The sequence below is a fragment of the Adiantum capillus-veneris genome, chromosome 3 (genome assembly GCF_014529385.1).
Source record: "Adiantum capillus-veneris isolate H3 chromosome 3, ASM1452938v2, whole genome shotgun sequence".
NCBI classification, from domain to species: Eukaryota; Viridiplantae; Streptophyta; class Polypodiopsida; order Polypodiales; family Pteridaceae; genus Adiantum; species Adiantum capillus-veneris.
The window spans coordinates 176,276,970-176,295,079 of NC_140933.1; the positions used below are offsets into that span (position 1 = coordinate 176,276,970).

Here is an 18,110-nt window from a genome sequence, read left to right on the forward strand (position 1 = left end):
AACGAAAAAGAGAATAGAGGAGGAGCAGTATGTCGCTCTTTACGAAGGCGACATCACAAAAGAGGAACAATCAAAGAAGATTGTAGATTCGTAGCCTAGATGGAGGAAAGGTTGGCTGAACAAATACCCAGCCTACCTCATCTACTTGGTGGAGGCACCAAAGGAGATTCGGGAGAATGCAACCTTCTGCCCGGTGCCAAGAGTCAGAAACTGGAAAGAGCATGGCAAGATTGCAGAAAAGAAGCCAAATTGGCTTAATTATCCCAGGATGCCAGGACCAAAGGCAGGAGAGAGAATAGGTAAAGCCTACATGGTGAAAACCCTAACGGGCACCATCAAGCTCTTTACTGGCTCTCCTGACCTTTCGTGTCAGATGCTCAAGAAAATCTGCAGGACTCTCTTAGCTTGCATTGAAGTGTTCGCGCCAGATAAAGCCACGACCTCGAGTCTACTATCGACGGCCGACACAATGACTGATATGATATATGATCTTTCATTGCAGCCTTCTCCAAAAGTGTTGCACCTCCTATACCAGAGGATTATGTTTTTGCCTAGCTTCCACATGCGAACATTCGAAGAAGCTTTCTACACCGGCTTTTTCACCCACGAAAGCAAAATATTCGGCCCAACCTTGACCATCGGCAACCTACGATACGAATCACATTTGCAGATGCTCAAGACGACAGGACTTTATTGACCAATCATAAAAGTCATGTCAGGGACGACATGAACGCGGAGGGGGGAAGTGTTGAGCCAGCAGAGGATCACACCCACATTTTTGCTCACACTCATCATTTTGTAACCATTGATTGTAATAAATGTCTTTCCGACATTAATTTTGATTTGAGCCATTCATTAAGTAACGGGACTCAGTTGAGTTTCCAGCTTGTAATTCCGAAGTAATTTCACTTGCTGATGTAATTAGTTAGAGATGTTCTCACCTCCAAGGCTGAGGTATATAAGCCAAAGTTTTTGTAACCTAAGGGGATTCGATTATTAATCAAGGAGAGTTTTTGAGCGCCGTGACTGTGTCTGAGAGAGAGTGAGAGAGAGAGAATCTTATCTACTTGCTACGCGAGCTACGGAGCCGCCATTGGAGAAGCGACACCGCCATTGTGTTAGCAACGGCGAGAGCTACGCACAGATACCAAGAGTGCGCGCTATCGGCTTCTATGTGTGGTAAGTTCCTACGAGCTTCGGTGTGAGTTTTCTTCCAACTCGTGTGTCGGAATGGAGCGTGCAGCATATCTATAGAACCACAACGAGTAGAGCTACACATTGGTACCATCGGGGTCAAGTTTTGATCACCTGTATTTTTCGGCCTGTTTTCATACGCGTTTACCGCACGTAGTGGTTATAGGTTGATTTTGCAGTTCAAGTCTTTAGGGTGTTGTTCTTACCTAGTGTATAGACTTCCCCTTGAGTTTGAGATTGATTCAATGATTCTAGATCCTGTTTCGTATAGCATTCGTTCGTAGTACGGATTTCAGTCACTTGCGTATTTTAGAACTTAGATTTGATTTCCTTAGTAGTGATTGTCATTAGAAGGTCGAGTAGGTGATTTGACACCCACCTAGTTGTTTCCATGCGCCTGCGGGTCAAGCTTCGTCCTCGTCTGACAAATTCTGTTGTTGGTTGAGTTCTCGCTATTTAGCTTCCGCTAGCGACGTAACCGCCTTAACAATAACCATCTTACAAGGGGAATGGTTCCTCTTTCTTCCCCAAAGCAAGTAATGACATTATGTCTTTAAAGTCAGGGTCAATAGCATACTCATCTATCATAGAGGATAGATCATTGTGAGTTTCTATAGACACCACATTAACTCTTGGTCGTTGTGAAAGTGCATCGTCCACTTGATTGTGCTTACCAGCAATGTGAGCAATATGAAAATAAAATTGCGAAAGAAGATTTTTTGCACCTCATTTGTTTGTCTGCAAGCTTGGTTTGTGTCATGAAATACTTGAGACTTTGGTGGGTAGTTTGTAAAATAAATGGAGTACCCAATAGATAGTGATTCCATGTGTCTAGGGCATGTAGAACAACTAAAATCTCTTTTTTGTATATGCCCAAGACTTGTTCATCGGCATTGATCCTTCGGCCCTCATATGCTATGGCATGCCCTTCTTGAATCATTTTTCTCCTTAGCATTCCATGAGTACTTAACGTTCTTCTTTGTTAAGTCATGTAATGGTCCTGCTATTTGAGAGAATTTTGCTATGAAGCATCTATAGTATGCAGACATACCAATAAAGCTTCTTAGCTCATGTAGATGCCTTGGATTAGGCCATGCTTTTATTACCTCCAACTTTGATGGATCCATACAGATACCATCTTGAGAGATAATATGACCTAAGTATTGAATCTCTTGAAGGAAGAATTCACTTTCCTTTTGATTGATAAAAAGCTTGTTCTCCCTTAATGCTTGAAAAATCACCTGGAGATGTTGCTTGTGTTCCTCCAAGGAATTGGAGTAGATGATGATATCATCAAAGAGCACTCCAGTGAATTTGTGGTATGGTATAAATATTTTCTCCATTAAACAATTGAATGTGACTATTGCATTAGTCAAGCCAAAAGGCATGACTAGATATTCATAAAGACCAAACATTGTACAAAACATGGTCTTTAGGATATCTTCATTCACTATCCTTATTTGATGATAGCCACTTTTAAGGTCAATCCTACTGAAGTAGGTAGAGTCTTGTAGCTTATCAAACAGATCTTCTACCCGTAGGACGGAATATTTGTTTTTGATAGTGATATGGTTTAGTGCTTGATAGTCCACACACATGCGGTATGTACCATCTTACCTCTGCACTAAAAGGACAGGAGAACAAAAGGGAGAGGAGCTTGGCCTCACCATCCCTTTGTCTACCAATTCTTGTACTTGCCTCATGATCTCCTCTAGTTGAGCTTGGGAAACTTGGTAAGGAGGCTTGTTAGGTGGTGAGGCTCCTAGTAAAAGCTCAATTTGGATGGTCATCATCCCCTCGTTTTGGAGGTAAGTCCGTAGGGATATCATCGATGAACACATCTTGGAATCCATTTAGAAAATTAGACAAGTCTAACTCTTCTTGATTCCTGCCATTCACATTTGATGAAACATTAGGACCTTTTAGGGACTCTTTGACAAAAATCATGTACGCAGAAACTGAGCTTTTCATTGGTTTATCAATGAAACACAGGAGGATTTACAAGTGGTATAGTACGACCAGACTCACTAGCATCTATATACATGCTCTTTTCCCTATAGGTGAATTAGATTCTCCTTTTGGGGAACTTCATGTTGGCAGCCATGCTGTTGAACCATGGTGCCCCTAGGATAGCATCCTCATGTTGGAGAGGAGATATGAAAAAGTCTTATTTGTTGATGTAGCTTTGGACATGAAGCCTCAACTTCCCAATCAAGGGAGTAACAGAGGCTTGTTGTCCCTTGAAAGCTCCATCGGTAGTTACAATGTCTCCCATCTCGAAAGCTTGAATGCCCAACTTAGTGGCCAACTCCATTGATATGAAGTTGTGAGTAGATCCAGGGTCAAACAAGATGAAGGCATCGTGCTCCCTTACCTTTCCCCAAGCATCTGAGAGAGGTGATTCTTTGCAGTGAGCATCCTCTTTTGGATCTTTGATTGTGGAAGCTCTAAAGAGCCTTATTGCAAGAATTTCTCTTAGGGCAATAACGATAGACATGTCCTTGCTCCCCACACTTGAAACATTTGTGGTCCTTGCGAAAAGCTTCAAGCTCTTCAGGAGAGAGTTTATTTTACTTGGCCATATCTTTAGGTAATCCCGCACAAAATTGTTTCTTTTGCTTGGCAAAGTCTATCTTTTGAAAGACAATAGCCGTGAGTGGAAATTCCAAAACTTTTCCACATATTTGTGGATAGACTCATGGGGGAGAAGCTTCAAACTCCGCCATTCGGTAAGCACTTTGTTCTTTGCATCGCTTTGCAAGGAAATTCTTCATGATGATGAAAACTGATAGAGCTTTCCATGTCTTTGGGGCTTCTTTGTTGCCACGAAGGCTATCCCACCATTGACGAGAAGATTTTTGGAAGTGCATAGCTACATGGCGTAGCTTGGAGGACTTTGTGAAGTCCTCGTCTCCAAATGCCACATCAAATTGTTGGATGAAGGCCAATACTTTGTTGGTAGCACCAAATGTGCCATCATAGGTGAGAAAAGAGATACTCTTTCCTCCTTGTTTTAACTTCTTGAGCTTTTGGGACCTTCGCCATGCAAGGTAATATTTGCGATGTCCTTCCCTCTTGTATTCTCTAGGAGAATAGCTATTTCTTTCGTCCGAAGAGGAGGAAGGTGAAGAAGAAGGAGAAGAGGGTGACCTCTTTCTTACCCTTTTTTTCCTTTGTTTCCTCTCTTCCCTTTTGGAGTGATGAGGAGAAGGACTGTGGGTTGACCATTTTCTCTTGGGAGGAGTTGGCGATCATCTAGACCGCCATCGTCGTGGAGCCACATCTTCAGAGAAACTTAGGGATTCTCTTCTTTCTCATTCTTTGGATTCCTCCTCTCTTATGGGAGAGCGTCTTCTTTTGGGTGTCTCATCAAGAGGCCTCCTAAGCTCTCTCTCTCCTCCTCTTGGAGAGGAAGGGAAATCCCATAAGCACGAAGTTGTTGAGTAACTTTGGCTTGCAAAGCAGAGTTGCCCATAGCTTGCTGCAACCTAGTAACAAGATAATTGACAAACATGCGGGCATCATCATTAGCACCTTCATGTGCAAAATCAAAGTTATCAATGTTTATTCTACTCTCTTGGCTATTTTCAGCCATGATAATTAAACTTATGTATAGATTATTTTGTGTTTTGGTACCCTCAAAAACCTTAGTTGCTACTCTTCTTTACCTTTGAAAATCAGTGCTAAAGCAGCCACACCCGTGGTTTAGACATTGTTGATTGCAAAGACTAGTGGAGAGGGTCTAACATTTCTTGATTGATTATGGTTCCTATTGAGCTTACTCATAGCTCAATGGTTAAGCCAAACGCAAGCCCTAAGCGCTCCATTATTAAGACTATAGTTCCCAACGATGTACCTCAAACTAAGTCCTTCTCAACCAAGATAATAGATCCTTGTCCCACTTACCCTATTGCAATGAACATGCCCAAACTTTCATGGAGAACTCAAGGACCTCTCTTCTTAAGCAAAAAAAAGAGAAGCCAATAGCTCTGATACCAACGTAATCGAAATGGCCTATGAACTTTGAGAATAGCGGAATTAGGAGTTTATGTACTTCATGATGCAGACCAAACTCTCCCACAAACAAATGAGGTGGGAAAATTTCCTTTTGCAATTCATTTTCATATTGCTCACGTTGTTGGCAAGCATAAAATTAAGTAGCCGATGCACTCTCAAGACGATCAAGAGTGAATGTGGTATCCATCACAACTCACAATGATCTATCTTCTATGATAGATGGGTACGCTATCGATCCCAATTTAAGAGATGTGATTTCAGACCTTGTACTAGGGAAGAAGGAAGAACCATTTACCCTACAAGATGGTTATCTTCTCTATGACAACAAACTATGCGTTACTAACTCACTAACGTGAGAAAGTAATATATGAATCCCCTACTCCTCCTTATACGGGGCATAGAGAGATTTAGTCTACCCTAAAAGGGATAGAAACATACTTTTATTGGCCTGCCATGAAATCTAACATACAAGAGTATGTTTCAAAATGTGTGGTATGCCAAAAGACGAAGTTTGATAGAGGGAAGTAACTTGAATTGCTTCAACCTTTGTCAATCCCTAATTCACCATGGGAGAGCATAACCATGGATTTTATCTTTGGATTGCCCAAGTCTATCCATAGGAATACAGGAATATGGACGATAGTAGACCGGTTTAGCAAACAAGCAACCTATCAAAAAGAGTATCAAGGCCCATCAAATGGAAACCCTCTTTATATCACAAATGTTCAAATACCATGCCTTCCCAATGTCTATAGTGTCAGATAGAGATCCTAGAATGACCAATAATTTCTAGAAGGGTCTCTTTGAGAATTTAGGTACAAGGCTAAACTTTTCTTCGGCCTATCACCCGCAAATGGATGGCCAAAGTGAAATAGCTAACCTAACAATTCTTGATCTACTAAAAGCTTATGTCATAGAAGTAGATCAAAAGTCCCAATGGGAGAAGTACTTACCTTTAGTGGAGTATGCTTACAATAACATTGTACATACTTCCATGAGAAAAGCACCTTCTGAGGTGATAGAGGGAAGACCAAAAAGTCCCCTGCTACTCAAGGTACATGGGAAGATCTTCGTTGCAAACGAATATAGCCGAGACCTACAAGAATCTTTCCAAAAGATTAAGGATGCTATATCCATCTCTCAGCAAAGGCAAAACGTTGTTGTTGATAAGCACAGAAGAGCTCTAACCTTTAAACAAAATGATTGGGTCTTGCTTAAGTTTCCCAAGGCTCGATTAAGGCACACAACGGGCAAGAATCCTACAGGACACTAAAAGTACTATGCTAAGTTAGCAAAAAAGTACTATGGTCCCTTTCATATTCTTAGGCCAATCAATGAGATGACCTATCAACTCAAGTTTTCCAACCATTGGCTCATACACAATGCTTTCCACGTGAGCCTACTAAAGCCTTACAAAGGAAAGACACCTCAAGAAGCAACCATTGAAGACCCACCGGAGATCGAGGACCAAGAAAAGGTGCTGCAGTCCGAGTCCATTCTCCGACACGAACACAAGGTATTGAGAGGCGGTAAGACTATCCGATGATGTCTTATCAAGTTTAAAAATTATCCTTTTGAAGATGGTAGATGGATGCAAGGCATACAATTAAAGGATAACCTAGACCTTGTCAATGCTTACAATGATTCCCTAGAATAAGCAAATGTAAATACGTATAAATGTACAAAGTCTCTGTCTTATAAAACTCTCTTTTTCTTTATTGTGCACAAATGTTAATAAGTATGCATGCTTAGGATCATGTTTGTGGAGACGACGTCTCCCGAACACCAAGTAGAGCTTGTCACTCTACTATGGAAGATTGATACGGACTAATGTGTAGACATGCTTGCAGCAACTAAGGCTCTCAAGCACCAAATGGATTAGTCATCCATTCTGGAATGGTGTCGTAGGTTAAAATAGGGATCCTCTACCCGCTAGCAAACGGACTAATGACTAGGCTTTATCTTCTCTACCTCATAGTCAAGGACGACTATGATTTCAAGAGAGAGATAATGTCATAAAAAATAATATCTAATTCTCCCAAATGATTTTCTCATGTTAAACTGATCATTTAATATGGGAAGTACTAGGGGAGTAAAAGCTAGAATATTGGTAAGGATGTCAGAAGGATGTCAGACCGGTCTCAGCAGGGATCCAAAGGAGGAAAAATAGGGATCCAAAGGGGGGCGGTCTGCAAAAGAGCAATGTGCATCAATGGAGCTCAAAAGACCTAAGGTTCATCCCCATTAAGACCTCCATAAGCTAAGGTTTCAAAAATTAACTAAAAAGTCCAATGGCCAAAGGTGGGAAAATTGGATGGTTATGGGAAGACTAAAAAGTCTTCCCACATCCCTAATGATAGGCGATGAGAGAGAAACACACACACACACACACACACACACACACACACACACACACACACACACACACACACACTCCCAAGCTCTCCCCAAAGGGAAGAATGGACACATGGCAGGCTCCTAGCCCAGTTGCCCCAATCTCCCCTCAAATCCTATTGGATGGCCATAGAGGAGGACCAATGAGAATTAGGCTAGAGTAAAATTAGTCTAATCAGTTTAAAAATGCTTGATAATAGAATAAATATAAATTAATATCCCTAAAAGACTATTGGACAGTCTACCAAGGGGTCCAATGAGCATCCAACAGCCCAATGGCTTGCTTGATTCCTATTGGCCAAAAGACAAAACGGTCCAATGAGAGTTTAAATAAATTATTTAATTACCTAAAGCTCTCACAAAAGAAGAAAGGGGGACACATGTCACAAGTCTATCAATTATGCTTCTTATTTATTGCCTAAGCCCAATGGGAAGCCAGCAAGAGAAAAAAGCAAGAGGGGTCGACCAACTAGAGAGAGAGTTGGCATTTTTTTTACTAACTCACTTTTCTACACACACACACACACACACACACACACACAGAACTTATGTGTTGAGCAATAACTCCATCTCCTTCTCCAAGCATTGAGAAGTAGAGGCCTACACCAACAACTCTTGGCTATGGAATGCAAATCCAACCAAGAGCCAAGCTTCAATGGCATTCTCATCTCCTCTAGCATGCTAATTACTAAGCTAAGCTATAATATTAGAGTGACTATGTGACGAGAATACTTCTTTCTCGTAAGATACATCTTCTTCTTCTCAAATTTTCCTCATTATCTGCTAGCTCTCACCATTTTTGAAGGTGTGTGAGGTCTTGGGACTGAGGCTAGGGACACTAGGTCCGTCTTTCAAGCATAATTTGGTGCATGAAGCTTCCATCTTCGTTGCACCAACGAGTTTTGTCAAGGAACAATAAGATTGTATTGTACAAAAGTCTCCTTGGATGGGAGAAGCTATAATACAAAGCCTTTTTGGAGGGGGGACTAGCTCCATGTAAATTTGGTCCTCAACGGTTGTCAATTTTCTATTTCTCTCTCTTTTGAAGTATTGTCTATGCCAAACTAGTTAGGTGTAAATTACTATGTTGCTTTCTCAAATTAAGTACTCTATGCTCATTAGAAACTTGTTCTTAATGAAATGCTCACTATGTTATCAATTTTTGCTACACACAAGTTACTAGTGCATTAAATGTTACACATAGCATTTAGTTAACAGGGCATGAACAATACTTTTGCAAGAGAGAGAGAGAGTTTAGAGAACATGACAACAGTTGAGGACCGGATTTATGTGGAGCCGGTCCCCCCTCCAATAGGCATTTGTATTATGGCTTCTCCCATCAAGAGAGACTTGTTACAATACAATCTTCGTGTTTCTTGTTGTCATAAAATATAATATATAACTTTACCAAATGATTTTCTTATATTAAACTGATCATTTAGTATGGGAAGATAACAGGGGAACAAGAGTTAGGATATAGATATGTGCTTCTAAGCCTATCTCAACAGGGGACCAAAAGGAGAAATGGTTGCATCTCAATAGGGGTCCAAAAGGAGAGGGTCTACCAAAGAGCAATGTGCAATAAGTGCTTCTAGATTTACCTCAGCGAGGGACCAAGAGGAGAGATGGTTACATCCCCTATTAGAGGAGAGATGGTTACATCTCAATAGGGGTCCAAAAGGAGGTAGTCTATCAAAGAGCAACGTGCATTTAATGGAGTTTAAAAGACCTTAGGGTTGGCTTCATTAAAGACCTCCAAAAGTTAGTGTTAAAAAGTCCTTTGACCTTACGCAAGCTAAGGCTAACCTCGAGATGTGAATCCTACCCAAGCATGAGGTGCTAAGATGCTTAAAGTGGTTGTGGGAACCTTACCCAAAGCTTGAGGTGATTTTTATGCTTAAATGACTAAGGTTTTTGAAATGTTAAATTTAAAGATAAATTCTCAAGAGGCATGAACTTTTCCATGCTTGATTGACCAAGGCTTGAAGTATTCAATTCAAAACAAATGACTTAAGAAGCATAAAAGACACATGCTTGCTTGATTGACCAAGTCCTTGAAGTACTCAATTTCCAAATGACTTAATAAGCATAAAAGACACATGTTCAAATGATCCTCCACATGTGGCCCTCATGATGTGCTTGAATGTTATTGGATAGGTTTTAAAGGGGTCCAATGAGAATTTAGATACATAAAAATAAATAATTAAGTTCTTTCTCTCAAAGAGAAAAAAGAGGACACATGTCCAAATGAAATAATAAAATAATACGATATATATATATATATATATATATATATATATATAGAGAGAGAGAGAGGTGTGGACCAAGCATGAGAGGGGGGTATACTCTCCTACACACACACACACACACACACACACATACACACACACACACACACACACATTCTCTCATTGTGTGGAGTGCAAAGTGCAAGAGCTCCATCTGCTTCTCAAAGCTTGTTGAGAAGTGGAGAGCCTACACCAACACTTTTGGCTATGGAATGCAAATCCAACCAAGAGCCATGCTTCAATGCTTAAGCTTGCCATCTTCTTCTTCTTCATTACTATGCTATTATGCTATGCTAAGCAAAAAGAGTTATGATAAGTGAGGAACTATTTCTTTCTCCTATGAATGATTCTTCTTCCTCTTCCCTACCCTCATTCCCCGCTAGCTCTCTCCACCTTTGAAGGTGTTTAAGGCTTTGGGACTGAGGCTTGGGATAGTTAATGCTTTTTGCAAAGTTTATGTTATGCTCGTGATGCATGAAGCTTTCCATCTTCATATAAGCATCACCAAAGTCACAAAGAACACAAAGATTGTATTGTAACAAGTCTCTCTTGATGGGAGAATCTATAATACAAACGCCTTTTGGAGGGGGGGATCGGCTCCAAGTAAATTCGGTCCTCAAATATTGTCATGTTATCTAATACTCTCTCTCTCTTGCAAAAGTATTGTTCATGCCAAGTTAATTAAGTACTATATGTTCATGTTGCTACCATCAATTAAGTTCACCCTTATGTTCTCAAAGTAATCTCATAAAAATTCTCACTCTAATTCTCTTAATTCTGCTATTCTCAAAGTTCATAGGCCATTTCCATTACACTTGTGACCTAGGTGATGCAATGAAGATGGAAAGCTTCATGCATCACGAGCGTAACATAAACTTTGAGGAAAGCATTAACTATCCTAAGCCTCAGTTCCAAGGCCTCAAACACCTTCGAAGGTGGAGAGAGCTAGCGGGGAATAAGGGTAGGGAAGAAACATTTCATAGGAGAAAGCATTAGTTCCTCTCTTATCATCACTCTTCTTGCTAGCATACATAATAGCATAGTAATGAAGATGGAGAAGATGGCAAGCCTTAAGCATTGAAGCATGGTTCTTGGTTGGATTTGCATTCCATAGCCAACAGTGTTGGTGTAGGTTTTCAACTTCTCTACTTTCTTGGAGAAGGAGAGCGAGCTCTTGCACTTTGCACAATACACAGAGAGAGAGAGAGAGAGAGAGAGAGAGAGAGAGTATGCGCGCACGTGTGTGTGGGGGGGGGGGGGGGGGGGGGGGGGGGGGGAGAGTATACCCCCCAAGCATGCCCCTAGCTTCCTTGGTCAATCCCCCCTTGTAGCTCAAGCTTGATGCTCATTGGACCCCTCCAGGCCTAGCCAATCACAAGCAGGAGGCATTACAAGTAACAAGGGTAGTCTTGGGACAAGTGTCCCCCTTTCCCCTTTGAGGGAGAGTGCTTGATAAATGCTAAAACAATTAATTAAATTAAGTAATTTATCATTGGACCCCTTAGGTGGCCAACCAATAGGCTTTAGGCACACCATGAGGGCAACATGAGGAGGAACTTGACAAGTGTCCCTTTTACTCTCTTTGTACCAAGCTTGCCTTGTGTGAGTAAGTGTGTGTTCTCTCTCATCCCACCTCTTGTAGGGCTCACCCCCTCCCTGTAGGGATTGATCATTGACTTTTTGACACCTCAAGCCCCTCACCGTTGGGCCTGGTTCCCACCACAAGCTTGGCCCTTATGCCCCTCAACCTTGGGCCCGGTTCCCACCTCACAATCATCAAGCACCTCAAGCACCTCAAGCCATAGCTTACCTAAGGTCAAAGGACTTTTACACTAACCTTTGGAGGTCTTTAATGAAGCTAACCCTAAGGTCTTTAAGCTCCATCAGCTAGCTTGCTCCTTGACAGATCATCTCTCATTTGGGCCCCTTTACCATTGGCCCCGTGTCAAGATAGACCTGATTTGGGTTATAAGTATTAGAGAGAAGTCTCTCTCTCTCTCTCTCTCTCTCTCTCTCTCTCTCTCTCTCTCTCTCTCTGCTAATCAAGGCATGGTGCACGGAGGGGCTATATTGTGCGTGCAGGGAGTAAAAAAGAAAAGTCATTCTGACCTGTCGTTGCTGTGCGCAAAGCCAATGTCATTGTTGTGCGCAATAAAAAAAAGCAATAACTTTAAGCGCGATTCGGCCATGTTAGCATCTTAGGCTTACCAAGTATGGGGTACCCAATCCTAGAAAATGGAAAAATCGCTCATTAGTTGGAGCTAGAAAAGGGAAGGAGAGAGGTAGATAAGAAAGTGAACGGTGAGGGAGGGAAGAGGGGACAGGCCACGTGCAAGGCATGCCCCTCTCTTACCCTTTTCGTCGATCTCCCCTTCAACTGTGTCGTCCACGACTGCAGCCTAGACCTGCTGCTCTCTCGCTCTCTCGCCTTGCGAGGTAGCTTGACAGAGCCCTCTCTCTCTCTCTCTCTCCCCCTAGTGCTGTGCTACAGGCCTACTGCCTCTCGCTCAAGAGATTCTCTCTCTCTCTCTCTCTCTCTCTCTCTCTCTCTCTCTCGGGGCAGCGCCTCTGAATGCCAACGCAACCCTCTCTCTCACGCATGAAGAGAGGGTCTCTCTCTCTCTCTCTCTCTCTCTCTCTCTCTCTCTCTCTCTCTCTCTCGCGCGCTCTGACTTTGCATGCAAGTAGGGCTGAGGGGAGGGTGCGCGAGGTGGGGCTGAGGGGCTCCTGTTGTGAGGATCAGTACGAGGAGGGGAGGAAAGGTGAGTTGTAGGTGTATGGCCATGGGGAGGGCCGGGCGCGCGGGGGGGGGCTCTCTCTATCTATCTCTGTCACGCAGCAGGCCTGTCTGCATGCACGCGCACCATTCAAAGTGCCTCCGCCTTGGAGATTCGAAGCATCTTTCAATTATTGGATTTTATTTCACGTCTCCCAGTAACAAGACGTCTCCCAAGTAAATAAAATTGTTTGAATTACTGTCCAGGCGCTTACCCTATTAGCAATTAGGATCATCCAGCGCAATCGAAGTGGGCGGTCTCCCACACGATGGCACACGGGGAGCGCGAGAAGGAAAGGAGCAGAGGACGGGACAGGACCAGGGACCGCGATCACGATAGAGATCGGGAGAGAGACAGAGAGAAGGAGAAGGAGAGAGAGGAGAGGAAGGAGAAAGAGAAGAAGAGAGAGAGAGACAAGGAGAGGGAAAGAGAGGAGGAGAAGGAGAGAGACAAAGAGAAGGAGAGCCGCAGGAAGCATCACAGACATGAGCGTGATTATGAGTCTGATGTTGAAGCTCCTTCTGAAAAGGAAAGGCATGACAGAAGCAATCGGGACGACAAGGATCGACAACTCGAGCGAGGCAGGGAGCGAGGCAAGGACAGAGATGATGCTAAAGATCGTGAAAGGCAAAAACGCCGGGATTCTGATCGCCGCGAGAGGGAGAAGCGAGACAGGGACAGAGATGGTGATGATGATAGAAAACGGCGGAAGCGGGATGCTGAACCAGAGGAGAAGGAGTCCAGTCGTAGCGAGAAAAAGAAGGTTAGGGATAGAGAGCCTGATCCAGACAGAAATAGGGAAGATGAAGAAGAGAAGGATCGGGAACGGCGGAGGCGACGCAAAGAGGAGGAAGCAGAACTAAGAGCTAAGAAAGATGCCCCACCACAGGAGGAGGACCTTGAAGAGGAGCAGAAGAAGCTGGAGGAAGAGGCCGAGAAACGGCGCCGGAGAGTTCAGGAGTGGCAGGAGCTTCGGAGAAAGAAAGAGGAGGAGGAGATGAAAAAGAGAGGAGACACCTCAGCTGCTCAGCCTAATAGTGGTAAGGCATGGACATTGGAAGGCGATGACTCAGATGAAGAAGATGCGGATGGGAACAAAGTGAAGATTGACATTGGTCCTATTGAGAATGGTGGAGATATTTTTATGGGAGATATACAAGTGGACACCATCATGGAAGGAGATCAAGCAAATGCTAATGTTTCAGCTGCATTAGCAACAGCTGCAGCTGAGGAGGATGATGTTGATCCTCTTGATGCCTTCATGAACTCGATGGTTTTGCCAGAAGTCGAGAAGTTGAATGCAGAGGAAGCACTTCGGGCTGAAAGTGCTACACCTCCTCATGCTGGACCTGCAAAGGAAAAGGAGGGGTATGCCACCTCTAATGGCAAGACTTCCTTGAAAGTGCTTTCTAAGTCTGTCACTGGGCGAATTCTTCCTGGTGACGGAAGTGATTCTGAGGAAGCAGACAATGAAATGGAAGATGATGCAGATGAAGATGATGATGAATTTATGAAAAGAGTGAAAAAGACCAAAGTCGAGAAGTTGGCTCTTGTGGATCACTCCAAGATTCAGTACATGCCTTTCAAGAAGAGCTTTTATATTGAGGTTAAGGAGATAACACGTATGGTGCCAGAGGAAGTGGCTGCTTACAGAAAGGAGCTAGAATTGAGGTTACGTGGAAAGGATGTACCGAGGCCCATCAGAACTTGGAATCAGACTGGTCTAGGCTCCAAAGCCTTGGAGATGATTAAAAAAATGGGTTTTGAGAAACCCATGCCCATTCAGGCCCAAGCTCTTCCCATCATCATGAGTGGCAGAGATTGCATTGGTATCGCCAAAACAGGATCTGGAAAAACCCTCGCATTTGTTTTACCCATGCTGCGTCACATCAAGGACCAGCCACCGCTTGCCTCAGGCGATGGCCCTATAGGTATAATCATGGCTCCTACACGAGAGCTTGTTCAGCAAATATATAATGATATCAAAAAGTTTTCAAAGGCTATGGGCTTGACTGCAGTGCCTGTGTATGGTGGATCTGGTGTGGCTCAGCAGATTAGTGATTTGAAGAGAGGCACAGAGATTGTGGTTTGTACACCTGGCAGAATGATTGACATTTTGTGCACGAGTGCTGGAAAGATCACAAACCTAAGGAGAGTAACGTACTTAGTGTTGGATGAAGCGGATCGCATGTTTGATATGGGATTTGAGCCGCAAATAACCAGAATTGTTCAGAATACTAGACCAGATCGACAAACTGTCCTGTTTTCGGCAACTTTTCCACGGCAAGTGGAAGGCCTTGCAAGAAAGGTATTAAACCGCCCTGTGGAAATTCAGGTTGGTGGGCGCAGTGTTGTAAATAAGGACATCACCCAGACAGTAGAGGTACGACCAGATGGGGAGAGGTTCCTTAGATTGTTGGAACTCTTGGGTGAATGGTTTGAAAAGGGTAAGATACTTGTCTTTGTTCACTCACAAGACAAATGTGACAATCTTTTCAAAGATCTTGTGAAGGTTGGATATCCATGCTTGTCTTTGCATGGTGCAAAAGAACAGACAGACAGGGAGTCGACCATTAGTGATTTCAAGAGCAATGTGTGCAATCTCCTGATTGCGACGAGTGTCGCAGCCAGAGGTTTGGATGTGAAAGAGCTTGAGCTAGTCGTCAACTATGATGTACCAAATCATTATGAGGATTATGTTCATAGGGTTGGCCGCACAGGGAGAGCTGGGAGGAAAGGCACAGCCGTCACCTTTATTTCGGCAGATGAATCAAGGTATGCTCCTGATCTTGTTAAAGCTTTAGAACTGTCAGAGCAGCCTGTGCCGGAAGATTTAAAAAAGCTGGCTGAGGACTTTATGGCCAAAGTAAACCAGGGTACAGAGCAGTCACACGGTAGTGGATATGGTGGTAGTGGTTTCAAATTCAACGAGGAGGAGGATGAGGCCATGCGAGCTGCCAAGAAGGCTCAAGCAAAGGAATATGGGTTTATAGAGGAAGAGGACAAATCAGATTCTGATTCTGAGGATGATGGTATTCGAAAAGCTGGAGGTGATTTGGCGCAAGTTGCTGCTGCTGCCGCTGCCATGGTTGCAAAGGCCGTCGGACAACAACCTGCTCTAGGAGTTTCGAATCCTCTGTTATCAGCGGCACAGGGTGTAGCAGGGATTTCAATGCCAGGTTCTCTTGGTTTGCCAGGTGCCACTGGAGGACTAGCAAACTTGCCAACCATGTCAGGCACAGCAGGTTTGAGTTCTGAGATGCTTTGTCTTCATTTTAATTGCATGAATGTGCCTGTGGTTCTCTATGTATGGTCTACTATACTTCTTCATGCTCAAAATTCAACTGTGGTTTACTGATGTAAAAGTTTGTGCTGATCAGGTTCATATTACTTTTTGGGGTGGATGCGTGTAACATTCAATGACAAATTTACTTTCGCTTCCTTGATGTGCAGGTCTGTCGTCTATCCCTGGACTTGGCTTTCCTGGCTTGGGGGTTGGTGGAGTTGCTCCTGTTGCTAATGAAGCTGCTGCAAAAGCAGCAGCATATGCAGCTGTCTTGAATTTGCAGCACAATCTTTCCAAGATTCAAGCAGATGCCATGCCTGAGCACTATGAGGCAGAGCTTGAGATTAATGATTTTCCCCAGCATGCACGGTGGAAGGTCACTCACAAGGATTTCTTGGGTCCTATCAGCGATTGGACCGAAGCAGCCATCACAACTCGTGGGCAGTATTTTCCTCCTGGCAAAGTACCGGCACCTGGCGAGAGAAAGTTATATCTATTTATTGAGGGCCCCTCTGAAAATTCTGTCAAGAAGGCCAAGGCAGAAATCAAACGGTTATTAGAGGAGTGCACTGCCGCAGCTTTAGCCCTCCCAAGTGGTGGTCGACCTGGGAAGTATTCGGTTCTGTAATTTCTAACTGGGTTTTGCTTGCAACCCAATTATGCTGTACTTTGGTCTTTATGAAGGCAAAGCTTTAAATGTTTCTTTTGCCAAGTACCATATTTGAACAGGCCCATCTCTAAATTATGGATAGAGAGTGGCAGATTGCCCTAGGTTCGGGGACGGTATCTTGAGGCCTGCTGGCACTGTTGTTTCTAAGCATCCAGGTAAACCAGCTTGCAATGAGCTTTTTAGTGGTTGAATGCCAGTTGGTTTGGGTAATTTCAATTGTGTGCGTTAATCTTTTGGTTTCTCGCATGACACACAGCTAAGGTTCACTCCCTGCTACCTTCTGAGCAACTATTGCAAGGTGTTTTGCTGCATAACTTTCATGCTATGTTACATTCAGTGTTTTTAATCTATTTTGGTTGATTTTGTCAAAGCCACACTTATCATCGTTTTGCTATGCTTCATGCATGCAGGCATAGTCAGTGTAACGAAGTAACTGCAAAAGACGTGATCGACCATATTTTATGGGCCACATTTATTTATAATTGGTTGAATACCGAGGGATGTTGTCTCTTTTTTTTTGTGATGTTGACTGTGATAGGTAAACTGATTTGTGGTAGGCAATTGTGTGATAGGTAATTTGCAGCGTGTCATTGGTATATCAACACACATCTTTCATAGGTAAATCATGAAACTGACAACTGAAGGTTGTCATCTTTTCGTCTCATGTCATGGGGTGGGTCATTTGGGTGAACTACCAGAGTGGATGTTTTGTCGCCTGCTGAGTCGTTGCTGACTGCAATGTTTAGATCTCAGGTTTCAAGTCCCACATATTAGTACGGGATGCTTTGAGGAGGAGGAGTGGACCAAGCGAAAGCCTCATTTCCGTAACGGTTGCGAGTTTCTGCTCGTAAAGTAGGCCAAAGTGCTCATTCAGACCTTACAGGATGTCTAAGACTGAGTTCACTGGAAGTTTTACTCCTGGATTGCTGCTATGGTCACGAAGATCAGAATTTGTGCACAAGCAATAATTGGTCGGGTTCAAGACCTCGTAACTTCAGCTTCTGGGCTCAATCTGCAGTGTTTGTTTTAACACTGCTTTTTATTGTAATACAGCTTTGCTTCTTGATTGGCACTGCTGAAGTGTGTAGCATTTTTCATTATAAAAAACGGAAGCGAAGTGAAGGTTCGAGATTTGGGAGCCGTGCATGACAGTAGATGTTTTACTTATCTTGATGTAAGACGACCAATAAATGAGTCTTTGTAGGTGAATTTTACCAGAACTTGTATGTTGCATTAGTACGTGTGATATTTGGTCTAGTGTTGGGTATAATTGCAGATGCAAAATGCTCTTGCTTTGTGTGCCCTGGTTTTGATGTTTTTTGTTATCAGGGTTGGAGGAGACGATGTAGTAATTATATAAAAAGAGAGCTGGTTGAGTACCTTTGGTGGGAGATGAAGCGATATGTTTTGTGTGTGTATTGACCTTGACTTATATGAACATATTAATTACACACTGGCTTGGAAAAATGTTCGCTTAGGTGTAT

General features: G+C 43.1%; 1 protein-coding gene across 3 annotated transcripts; it reads left to right on the plus strand.

Moving 5' to 3' along the window:
• The first annotated feature begins 12,895 nt into the window (after nucleotides 1-12,895).
• LOC147462228 (DEAD-box ATP-dependent RNA helicase 45-like) lies at nucleotides 12,896-17,846 on the plus strand. 3 transcript variants are annotated; one of them, XR_015187694.1, is made up of 5 exons: nucleotides 12,896-15,915; nucleotides 16,124-16,781; nucleotides 16,883-16,924; nucleotides 17,037-17,244; nucleotides 17,373-17,846. XR_015187694.1 is itself a non-coding variant. In XM_086509632.1 (2 exons), exons 1-2 carry the CDS (start codon nucleotides 12,939-12,941, stop codon nucleotides 16,582-16,584), a joined length of 3,438 nt encoding a protein of 1,145 aa, XP_086365758.1. In that variant the 5' UTR covers nucleotides 12,896-12,938; the 3' UTR covers nucleotides 16,585-17,846. The 3 variants fall into 3 exon arrangements, 1 of the variants encoding a protein (XP_086365758.1); XR_015187695.1 differs by having other exon boundaries at nucleotides 17,380-17,846; XM_086509632.1 differs by having other exon boundaries at nucleotides 16,124-17,846.
• The last annotated feature ends 264 nt before the right edge of the window (nucleotides 17,847-18,110 follow it).